This window comes from Abrus precatorius, unplaced genomic scaffold (assembly GCF_003935025.1).
Source record: "Abrus precatorius isolate BTA unplaced genomic scaffold, Abrus_2018 Scaffold7, whole genome shotgun sequence".
Classification (NCBI taxonomy): Eukaryota; Viridiplantae; Streptophyta; class Magnoliopsida; order Fabales; family Fabaceae; genus Abrus; species Abrus precatorius.
Window position 1 is genome coordinate 17,103,446 of NW_020874417.1, and position 11,449 is coordinate 17,114,894.

An 11,449-nucleotide genomic window follows, 5' to 3' on the forward strand; every position below is an offset into this window, starting at 1 on the left:
TCTTTCTCTTTTTGGACCCTTTTTCTCATCTTCCTCAATGCTCACTGCTCCTCTCTGCCCAATCTCTGCAACAAGCTTTTAAGTCTATACTCAAAAATCATTACCCCATTCTTACGCTTCAGGTTTCCCTTCATGCCTTTGATTTCATCACTTTTACCAACCCTCATTCTCCTTTCTTTCCTTCTTTCCTTCTTTCCTTTGTTCTTCTCACCTTATCACACTGAAATCTACTCAATAACTCACCACCACCTATCCTCTTCCATTTCCTCAACGGTTCTGTCCCTTTCCTACCAACCTACCCCTCTCATTGCTGCATCACCATGATGCAACTTGGGTCCTCACTGTTGCACTGTTCACACTGTCTGAGACATAAAGTTGACATTTTGACCAAGGAACTCTTGTTTTTCCAGCTGTCAACTTTAAGGGTCATGAAATTTTAGTGTTCTTCATTGGTTTTGTTTTGCTTAAGCTTTTCTAAGTGGGTCTCGTGGAATGTTGTGTGTGAATGTGATATGAAGCTTTGAGAAAACAGTTATGGGGGGTGTCAAAATAGAGTCTTTTTCTATGAGTGCTTGGTGAGTGGATGTAATCTGGTAAAGGGGGCAATGAAAATGGGTGCTACTAACTCGAGAGCTGAAAAGAATGAAGCTTTGAGTCTGTGCAGGGAACGGAAGAGGTTCATCAAGGTGGCTATTGACTCCAGATACGCTCTTGCTGCTGCACATGTTTCTTACATTCAATCTCTTCGAAATGTTGGCATTGCTCTCCGCAGGTATGCTGAAGCTGAGGTGCTGATAGAATCATCTCTGTCAATTTCTGACAAAACCCCTTCTCAGACTAGTTACCCTTCTCCATCATCACCTTCACATGTTGCTGAGGTTGAGGTTTCAGAGTCACCCTTACACAATGAGAGTCCTCATTCTCCAACCGTGGCTACTCTTAGTTACATGAGATCAAGCGGTAGTGCTTCTGTCACAGTAAGGATTAATGCTTGTGGTAACACCAACTATTTGGATGATGAATCCTTGGCTGTTCAAATGCCTCCACCTCCACCTCCACCTCCTCCTCCTGAGTCAGGTGCATCCTGGGATTTCTTTGACCTTGGGGAGGATAGTGAGAGTTTCAGGTTTCTAGGGCATTGTAGTGAGTCCAGAGAGTGCAGAGGTGAAGAAAAAGCTGATCAATGGTTACATGTTGGTTCAGATGGACTTGACATGATGCAACCCAACTTGGGTGAGAAGTTTGATAGAAACTTCAGTTGTGCTGCAATGAGAAATGAGTGTGGCAATTCTTATGCACATTGCCTTGATCATTCCACTGTTTCAAGAGGAGTTGAAGGTTGCAAACAAATGGTTGATGGAGAAGTGAAACAGCTAGAGCTGCCAAGTGCTGCAGGGGACATAAACCAAGATGTAGCAGACAAGGGTGCTGGTGGGAGATCCAGTTCAAAGAGGGAGAAGAATATAGTGGGAAAAAATGTGTGCACAGAAAGAGAGGATCCTTCAGAGTTCATCACCCACAGAGCTAAAGATTTTCTCTCTAGCATAAAGGATATCGAGCATCGGTTTGTTCGAGCTTCTGAATCTGGTAGGGAGGTCTCGAGGCTTTTAGAAGCAAACAAAATCAAAGTGGGATATTCAGAGGCAAAAGGTAATTGCTTGTCATCAAATTCTTTTTTTCTGTATACTAAACTTCATGTGAATTTTGTATATTTTGGAACATACAGCTGGGTGGTCATTATTTTCAATGATGAGTAATTACTAATCTGCTTCAGAATTCTTCTGATAGGGAAGTCATCTGCAATGGCATTGGTCACGACTTTCCAGACTGTTTGTTGTAGTAGAAAGGCTTCACCTGTTTTCCAGGGTAAGTTGCATAAATTCTGTAAGTAGACACTGATTACAGACTTATTGAATCTGAATGAAAAGGCTTATTACGCTATAGAAGGTGTCTATATACTTCATAAACTCTTGTTAGATTTGCCATTTCTTAACAAATGAAATGAAAGTACACTAGACAAGACACAAGCTCAAAACTTAATCTGCTATCTATATATATAGCTGATTTTTATTTGGTCTTAATATTTTCTGAATGTTTCAAGATTGGTAATTATTTAGATTGAGGTAATCTGCTATCTAGATTGAGATTATTATTATCTGCAACAACATGCAGTTATCTGGATGGTCTCCTTCAATTCATTGGGTTTGAATATTTGTTTGGTTAATAAATAAATAACGGTTAGCTGTATGGTAAAGCTAACCTATGTTGGCATAACATTTGGACTTGTAACAAGTTTGAAAATAAAGAGGTATATCGTATTCTTTAATATTCTTTGAAGCAATTTGGTCTACCTGTAGGTCTTTAACTTTGGTACAAGGTGTCAATTATTGTCAAAGTTGTTTCTGCGATAGTTTTTATTCCAAGCTTTAACTATCAGGCTGCTGTTCGTTTGCCTGTTTTAACTTCGATTTCTGAAAGATGAGTATTTAGGATGGACTAACTTATCACCCTTGTGTGCAGAACCAGCCCAAAAAATTATTAGTTGGAAAAGGACAGCATCTTCTCGATCATCTTCATCTAGGAACCCTTTGACTGCAAAATCAAAGGAAGATGTTGATGATAGTGGAAGTGACTTTGTTGAAGAATTCGGCATGATTGCTGGAAGCCATTCATCCACCCTGGACAGATTGTATGCATGGGAACGAAAACTCTATGATGAAGTAAAGGTATTACAATAAACATAAAAAATGTAAAAAGAAAACAGTTTGTGTTAGAAAAAAATGAAGCATATAATTGAAACACGATTTGAATGGATAATCTGACATTGCATGACATCTAAATATGCTAATTGACATGATAATTGATAAACAATCAGGATCTATTGTTTTCGTTATTTCCAGTCCATGAGAAATGATCTTGGGATGCTGGCTACAAAATGTTTGGGTATAAGATGTATGATAGATTATGACTCTGTAGAGAAATCTTGGTTACCTAACGGCTCCTTATCGTGTTCATTTGTAGTGCTAATTTGCATTACATGGCCTATTTGCTGTCTTGTAGCTTCGTAAAAAGTTTCACTATTGACGTAGTATCAAGAAAGTTTTAATTGATTACTTACTGGGAGTCAGGGATAGGTAATGAGAATTTGGTCAAACTTTTTGCTTGACTTGTAGGAGCAAATTACTGCACATTCCATTTTGATTAACTAATAGCTTTTACCTCCAGTACTCTCTACTTCAATTCTAAATTTAGGAGTTTATGCAATTCAACAACAATCAAAGTAATGCCTCATAAGCTGTTTGTGAAGCATTGAACACATAAGTAACTATTCTTAAGAAAAAGAAAAACTTCAAAGCAAAGCAAAAAATATCCAGCTATAATATGCATTTGTCCTTTGCATGCAGGGTAGTTCTTTGATTATCTCTTTGTAGATTTGCTTGTTTTTTAAAGTATTATGCCTCCAAGTTGTGTTTTCAATTCCTGGTCCTTTTTGACCGCATATTGGTCTATCCTGTAGGGTAGTGAATCCATCAGGAAGGACTATGATCGAAACTGTCATAAGCTGAGGCATCAATTTGCAAAAGATCAAGGCACTCGTGTGATTGACAAGACCCGGTCAGTCGTGAAGGATCTGCATTCTCGGATAAGAGTGGCGATTTATTCTGTTGATTCAATATCTAAACGAATTGAGAGAATGAGGGATGAGGAGTTATACCCCCAGCTTTCGGAGCTAATGGAGGGGTAAGTGGGGGTTCTAGATTTTATATTTGTATTATTACAACCTTGAAGCTTTACTATCTGTTCACTACTCTTGACAACTATTTTCCTTGCCAATTGTGTGTTAGAGCTACAAGTACTATTGACTTAAGGAACTACTGTTATGCAGATTGAACAGGATGTGGAAGGCTATGCTTGAATGTCATCATGCACAGTACATCACCATCTCCTTGGCATATCATTCAAGGAGCTCAACAGGAACATTGCAAGGTGATGGGCGCAGAGAGATAATGAATCAGCTTCTTGAAGAAATTGAGTTCTTTGGTCTTAGTTTTGCTAACTGGATTAACAGCCACACCTCATATGTGGAAGCTCTCAATGCATGGCTGCAAAACTGCATACTGCAACCAAGAGAGCGTTCCAAAAGCAGAAGACCGTTCTCCCCTCGCCGAGTTCTGGCGCCACCTATATTTGTTCTTTGTCGTGATTGGTGTGCTGGGATCAAGTCTTTACCCTCTGAGGAACTAAGTCATGCTATCAAGAACTTTTTGTCAGATCTTCACTGTCTGATGGAGGAACAAAATGAGCAACTTCTCAAGAAACAGAATTCTGCTAATGCAAGCCCTGCAGAATCCGAGAGCAAAACTAACGAAGACGAGTCTGCAAATTTGAGCTGCATACATGCAAGTTTAACAAAGGTTCTTGATCGACTGACCAAATTTTCTGAGGCATCATTGAAGATGTATGAAGATATCAGGCAAAAAAGTGAAGCAGCTCGTAATGCATATCATAATTGCAGAACTATCAGGGCTGAAAAATTTTAACTCTTTAAGTACAAGCTTCTGCCTGTGCTTGCATGAGATTAATACATGAATGAAAAACACCCCTCAAAAAAGCAAAAAACCTATAAACACACATGGTTCTGGTCCTTGTTGGAAAAACAAATTTGTTAGATGAAAAATGTTGGAAGTGTCTTTAAGTGAGCTGAGCTTTCAGTTCATGATATGATAACTAGCAAAGACTGTTGTATGCTTTGATGATAGAGTTTGAGTTACTTCATTGGTGGTTGACAGTCGACCATTTTTATTTTCCTATATGTGAATCATTGAAGAAGTATCGGTTGGCATGAGCAAAGGTTAATTGATTAATTCTCATTACTTCTGATGTTCTGTTCTAATTTTAAAAACAAAATAACGAATTTTTACGTATATCGAAAATTCTTGCCATCAACGATAATTGTCACCATTTCATTAATTATTATATGCCGAACCCGATCAATTAGTTTGCAATCAGTGTCAAAAGATGCCTCTTCTTGGCTTCCAAAAATATGAGAGAAAAAAAAAAGGTGTATATACCTTGGTATTAACACTATTTTTCATTTTTCATCAATAAATAATCTATATTGAAGCGTCATTACACCATGTTTCCTTCGTCAGCTGACTCAGCTGCAACCACTAGTATACAAATCTAAACAAGCTAAAATCTAAAGATTTTCCTCAAAAACATTTCAATCCTGTTTGCGATCCTTTTATTAGAATCCCACATATTGTGTGTATTGCGAGTAAGCTTCTGATTGCATGGCAATAGGGGCACGGGTAACGTGATCCGGAAGATCAAATGCATCAACGAGTTCCCTTGCAATATTCCTCACTTGGAAACTTAGATACTCAGTGAGTTTGTGGATGGCCTGTGAAATAGAAAAACTTCAATATTCAACAATATTAAGGTTATAATGTAGAAAATGGGCTAGGTCCCAGTATGTTCATCCACATCTCAGATAACTTAGTACGACTACTGGTATCTTCCTATGGTTAAAAAGTGATTGCCGTAACCAAGATTTTCAACAGCCAACTCATGCTCATAATTAATATGCGTTTTGTTAAGAGAAAAAAAGCAGTTTATGAATACTAAATTATCATATATCTTAATCATATTTTCTTATATAAAATTTGAAACTTCTCATGGCTAAGAAAAGAAGCTAAAAAAAGAATTGTTCTTATATAGCCTTGCGTTTGTAGGGAGCCACATAGCAGTATCTACCTTTATCCAGATTTTTATGAAACCCATCAAAATTGTCCCTAGCAGACCCAGTATCAATCTAGGTCTAGGCTTTTACAAGTCATTCTTGGCTTTTTAGAATGGTCCCTCATAGTAGTTTTTAGCCCATTGGTAATTAAGGATTTTTACGATCTGTTAGGCAAAGTAAAAACAGCTAATTAAATTACGTGCGCATTAAATTTTTTAAAAAGAGACGTTTTCATACCTTAGCTTTGTTTGGAGCCACATAGTCAACATTTCGGTAGGTTCCAATGTCATTCCATATTCGATCCAGAGCATAAAGATCACAGACGAGCTTTAGAGCAGCCTGTGAGCTTGGATCAGGACAGCTGGTGCAGATATAGGTCAGGTTAAAATGGGTAAAAAAATCACAAAATTATGCAAGTAAAGGGAGTTACTCTACGGAAGTACAAGAAACTAGGAAGCACCTCTGCACTGCATCAATAAATTTAGCAAGGATGACTGACTCAATATGTGATTCAGCAAGTGTCAAGAGGTGATTTAAGCATCTGTTCCATGCACCAAAGTCCCCAAGAGACTTAGAATGCTTTCGAAGTCTAACAGCAACACTTTGAAGTAATCTAGATGTTCGGTACTGCAAAGTGAAAATCACATAAATTGTTTATTAAGTTAGTACATATTATATTTAGTCAGCAGTCAAGGAATCAAGATAAGTATCCATGGATTCTCACTCTGAAAGCATCCAACTGAAATTTAGGATCCCGTAAATGGTCTTCGCCTTCCCACCGAGCAGTTACTGGATTTGGCTGCGACAGATAAGTATTCATTGATTCTCTCAAGTAGTTCCATGTCACCGCAAAAGTTCCTCCTTTGAACTTTCCCTTGTATTGTTTCAAAAGATCAGCTGCAACCTTCATTTGTAAAGGAAAAAAATCCAAACATATTACCTAACTCACTTCCACTACAAGAATAACAAAACCAAACAAAAAAATAATGCGCAGCCTAATGCTGTGAAATTACAGTTGCCTAGTTATTATCTATGAGAAGCGATATAACTGGGCTTTAGACAAAAACCTGTTGAAGCAGAACTGTGTTGTCTCCTTCAAATGTCTGAAAAATATCATGGTCATTCCTCAAAATACCAAACCGATTTACAGCAGCATAACCATGGCCTCCACAAGCTTCCCTACAGATGCTGAGTGACTTTGCAGTATATGATGTTACATAAGCCTTTAGACCAGCGGAAAGAGCATGGACATCTGCAACTAATTCATCATCATGAGACTTTTTCATTTGAGAGTACTTCTCAACTAAATTTGTGGTCGCAAAATGAAAAGCATAAGTTGAAGCCAGCATTGGCATAAGCTTATGCTGTTGAGACTGGTAGTCAAGAATAGCGACTTCTGGTTCATTTGGAGGTCCAAATTGCTGACGAAGTAGAGAATATCTGATGGCAATAGTAGCAGCAACCTTCAGGACACTTACTGAAGAATATGCAAGGCCTACCCTACCACCAACAAGTTCCCCTAGTGTTGCTGCAAACCGCTTATTTATTGTAGGAAGGCTACTTGTGTACTTCCCATCACGGGAGACATCTCCAAAACGGTTTAGAAGATTGTCACGAGGAATTCTTACAGAGCGGAATTTCAATGCTCCATTGTCCACACCATTGAGGCCAACTTTATGACCACAATCATGTATCTCAATTCCAGGAAGTGGTTGATGGGTCTTCATATCCCTTATTGGAACTATGAAAGCATGAACACCCAAATCAGAAACTCCTTTTGTGTCATATGTGGGTAATTTCAACCTTGCAAAAACAGTGGCAAACTTGCCATGCACTGCAGCATTGCCAATCCACCATTTGATGGCACCATCATTTGGTGTATCAATGATAAATTCATCAGTGATTGGATCAAAGGTGGCAACAGTTTGCAGGCCCTGCACATTTGAACCTTCAAACACAAAAATGTAATCAGTTTAGAAATGTGACCTGGGGAAATGTTATGCATATCATGTTTGAATGGAAACACAATAGAGATAACAACCCCCAAAAATATTAATAAAAAAAATAAAATATCTCAACCAATAAAGGAAAGACACAGGCGCATTTGGTTGAAGACTTAAAATCACTTCACTGGCATTTGAACATGAAGGGAAACCACTGTTTGTTAGATTATTTCAAACAGGTATCAGCAACATCCTACATTTTCCTGTTTAGTCTGAAACGCTGCTTTATGATTTCATTTATTGTTCATAAATAATTAGAGCGTAGTATTATTTTTACTTTATTTGTAATTTTCAAAGATTTATATAAGAAACCGGCAAACATCCTATATTCACAGTGTCTTTCTGCAATAAACTACAAATCCTTGTTTTATGTTTTTGTACAAATCTTTGTAATCAAGGGAACACATTTACAACCATTTGATAAACTAAAAATTGTTTTCTGCACAAAATTGTTTTGTCATTGTCAAAGATTTGTGAAAGAAACCGGCAAAAATCCTATATTTGCGGTGTCTTTCTGCACAAGCTACAAACCTTGTTTTATGTTTCTGTACAAATCACTGTAATCAAGGCAGCACATTTCTAACCATTTGAAAAAACTAAAAATTGTTTTATCAAATCAATCAGGCTTCCCCGTGTACATTCTCTTACTATGAATTACAAGCATCAACCAGTATCCCCCCATAATTGCAAAATTTTACTTCATCAAATCTAATTAAGTGAAACTAACCAGTAAGATTAAAAAAAAATACACAGCATTCACAATTACAATAATCAATAATTTCAACATGTTATATAAGAAAGAAAGAAAGAAAAAAAATGCAATTACCATGGTGAAGCTCTGTCATAGCAAAACAACCGGGGTAGTCCAAGTTATCAATCCTGTCAAAGTACTTATCCATATGCTTCTCGGTCCCCAAATTGAGAACAGAACCACCCCATAGGCTGCACAGCACAAAAATAAAAAAAGTTGCAAAATTTAACATCACCGAAACCAAGTCTTAAGTAACAAACAAAAGGGTAAGTTTAGTTACGTACCTATACTGAACACCCATCTTGATCCCAAGTGACATGTCAACGCTACCAACAGCTTCCAAGATGGCGAAGTACTTAGCAGGGTCATGAAGAACGTAATGGAGGGGTCGAATCCCTGCGTCCCTAACGAGTCCCATAAGCTGCTTCATGCAGAGTTCACGGTGTTCATCTTTGGAGATCTCAACGGGGGTTTGAAGGTGAGGATTGGCGTTGAAGTAAGCGAAGACCTGTTCCTGTAACTCTCTGTGTTTGCCTCTCATGTAATTCGACAGAGATTTCGTGTCCACGCTCAGCTTCCCTCTACCGCACGTTGCCATCTCTAACTGCTTCGTCGCACCGCTGCTAACGGGGTTTAGGTGCAGTGTTAACCTCTGGATTCGCCTTTCTGCTTCCGACGTAGATTCATCGTTGGATTTCTGTTTTGGAATTACATTCAGAGTTTGCATTTTTTTTTTTTTTAATTTGTTTCGTGTTTTGTGGAATTGAAGAGAGAAGGAGCTTCAAATGGTGTTAAAATTCAACGATGGATGAATCATGTGATGTATTGTTAATGAAGAATAAGGGAGAGTTTGGTGTTGGCGATACGGCATGCCTAACGATCACGATTGATAACGTGGCTGTGAAGCGACAATCAGTCGTGGCGGCTGCGGATAGGATCGAAAATTGGCGGTTAGTAAAATATTCTGGCGCGCCTTCCAACGTGTTTTCATGGACTCTGTCTTTGGTTAATCAATCCACCATTTCAACGTTAGGACCCAACCAGACATCCAATGCAAGGGAAATCACACCAATGACTTTTTAACACCTCTATTTTAATATTTTTATATTATTAACTCAATTTTGTTAAACATTTTAAGATATCTAAATTGTATTCTCAAGTTAATAATTTTCATTTAATTTTTTATATTTTTAATAAATAATTAAAATATTAAAAAATTTATTGTCAAGATTTTTTTAACATATAACCACCATAAATTTGAGATTTTATGGTAATATTTGTTTTATTTTTTTTAAATAAGAAAATTAACAAAAAATAAACAATTATAAATAAAAATTTGAATTATTGTGTAAATTTTTATAGCTTTTAAAATTAATTTTAATATGAATAATTATTATTATTTGTAAATAATTGTACACTGCCATTTAATTTACCTCTTATTTTAGTTTTATGAAATTATATAATATCTTTTATTTATTTAAAAATTATATATTTTTTAATTATAAATTATGTATATCTTTCACTAGGAATAATCTTATTCAACTTAACATTATTACAAGCAGCAAAATTTCCCTGCTAGATATTTGATATAATTAGATTATCTAAACCTCAAACTTAAAATATAAAAATTATATTTTATATAATTTAAATAATTATATTATTATTAACGAAGATTATCTCAGTATAAAGTTTTAAGTTTGAGTTTTTATATAACAAAAAAAATTTAATAATAGACTCATTTATCACATTCATGCATGTGACCTAAATTATATCCTTATTAAACTGATGAGAAAAAATAATAATAATCATATTATTTTTTTTTGTCAACTATTTAAATAATCATATAAAATCATACTGTTCAGTTGTTGGGCTAGGTCCACTGGGCTAATAACTTGGGGCCATGTTTAGAATGCCGCGCCTTTTTTTCGAAAACGGTCTAATTCAAAGTTGAAAGCCCGCTTTTACCCGCCCCCGAATCAAGTGCTCTAGCTTTTGGCATGGTGTGTGAAATCACAGATTCAGTGAGTCCTCAAACCCCAACAATAGCAAAATTTGTTATTCGTTTTCGTGTCCCCTTCATCATTCATCCACTTCACAAGGTCAGTGTATCTTAACGGAGTTATCTTCTCTTAACTTTTCTACATATTCAATCGATTCGTTCCATATATAGGGTTACACATTTGAACCGGGAAACGGTAGGGTTTGAAATCAATAAATTCATGGAAAACCAAGATAAATTCACCGACGGGGTTTTTAAATCCCGTCCCGTGCTAATGGACGTCACGAATCGCCGCGCGAAAAGGCCGTTTTCTGGAATTTCCGGCGACGATGGGAAATTGCAGTTCACGAAGCAAGTGTGCTTAGGGCTTAACAATGTAGTCGAAAAGAAAAACCAATTACAGTTTGGAGCACATTCTCAGTCCAACGACAAGGGTAAGAAGATCTTGTTACAACCAAATGAGAAACAGAAACGCCCTTGTTTCAATGTGCCTTTTTGCGGTGATACTTTGCTCTCGTCTCAGAACTGCGAAAACGAGGAGCAGAATCCGTTGGGCCCGTTGGGCGTTGAAAAATCTGCATCTGATCGTGCCATTGAAAGTGGTGATAACAATTTGGAATCAGCGGAAAGGCCAACAATTCCTTCCTTTTTTGATCCTAAATTTGTAGGATTGGAACGGTGTTCGGAACTCAAAGGCGATGGTAATGCACATTCAGTTACCGATAGTGGGGACTTTATCAAATCTTGCACTTGTTCCTTTTGCTCCAAAGGTGGTTAAAATTTCTAAGCATGCTTTAAAATGTTGCATTTTTTTATGGAAATAATAAAATGGTTGTTGCATGTGTATCACTAGCTGCTTATATATGGACGGATCTCCATTACCAGGATGTCAAGGGTAGATCAAGTGGTAAGTTGTTTGTAGAAATCGTTTTGGGCACTTTGCATTGCTACAT

The 11,449-nt window shown here is 36.9% G+C and overlaps 2 protein-coding genes across 2 annotated transcripts; one reads left to right on the top strand and one right to left on the bottom strand.

Moving 5' to 3' along the window:
* The first annotated feature begins 456 nt into the window (after window positions 1-456).
* LOC113873219 (nitrate regulatory gene2 protein-like) lies at window positions 457-4,594 on the top strand. Its single transcript, XM_027511259.1, has 5 exons — window positions 457-1,650; window positions 1,789-1,866; window positions 2,521-2,726; window positions 3,518-3,741; window positions 3,887-4,594. The coding sequence occupies exons 1-5, from the start codon at window positions 606-608 to the stop codon at window positions 4,539-4,541; spliced, it is 2,208 nt and encodes a 735-aa protein (XP_027367060.1). The 5' UTR covers window positions 457-605; the 3' UTR covers window positions 4,542-4,594.
* Window positions 4,595-5,046: 452 nt separating this feature from the next.
* LOC113872280 (acyl-coenzyme A oxidase 2, peroxisomal) lies at window positions 5,047-9,550 on the bottom strand. The gene is made up of 7 exons (XM_027509709.1): window positions 8,782-9,550; window positions 8,573-8,688; window positions 6,811-7,691; window positions 6,468-6,647; window positions 6,204-6,370; window positions 5,981-6,104; window positions 5,047-5,404 (listed from the first exon to the last, which is right to left on the bottom strand). Exons 1-7 carry the CDS (start codon window positions 9,222-9,224, stop codon window positions 5,249-5,251), a joined length of 2,067 nt encoding a protein of 688 aa, XP_027365510.1. The 5' UTR covers window positions 9,225-9,550; the 3' UTR covers window positions 5,047-5,248.
* Window positions 9,551-11,449: the final 1,899 nt, after the last annotated feature.

Bases quoted from the DNA above. Each gene is read 5' to 3' on its own strand.
- LOC113873219 (XM_027511259.1), top strand. From the start codon at position 606: ATGAAAATGGGTGCTACTAACTCGAGAGCTGAAAAGAATGAAGCTTTG. The intron at 1,867-2,520 runs GTAAGTTGCATA...CCTTGTGTGCAG, and splicing joins GGCTTCACCTGTTTTCCAGG to AACCAGCCCAAAAAATTATT. The intron at 2,727-3,517 runs GTATTACAATAA...TCTATCCTGTAG, and splicing joins AACTCTATGATGAAGTAAAG to GGTAGTGAATCCATCAGGAA.
- LOC113872280 (XM_027509709.1), bottom strand. From the start codon at position 9,224: ATGCAAACTCTGAATGTAATTCCAAAACAGAAATCCAACGATGAATCT. The intron at 8,689-8,781 runs GTACGTAACTAA...TGTGCTGTGCAG, and splicing joins AAGATGGGTGTTCAGTATAG to CCTATGGGGTGGTTCTGTTC. The intron at 5,405-5,980 runs GTATGAAAACGT...TCTATTTCACAG, and splicing joins TGGCTCCAAACAAAGCTAAG to GCCATCCACAAACTCACTGA.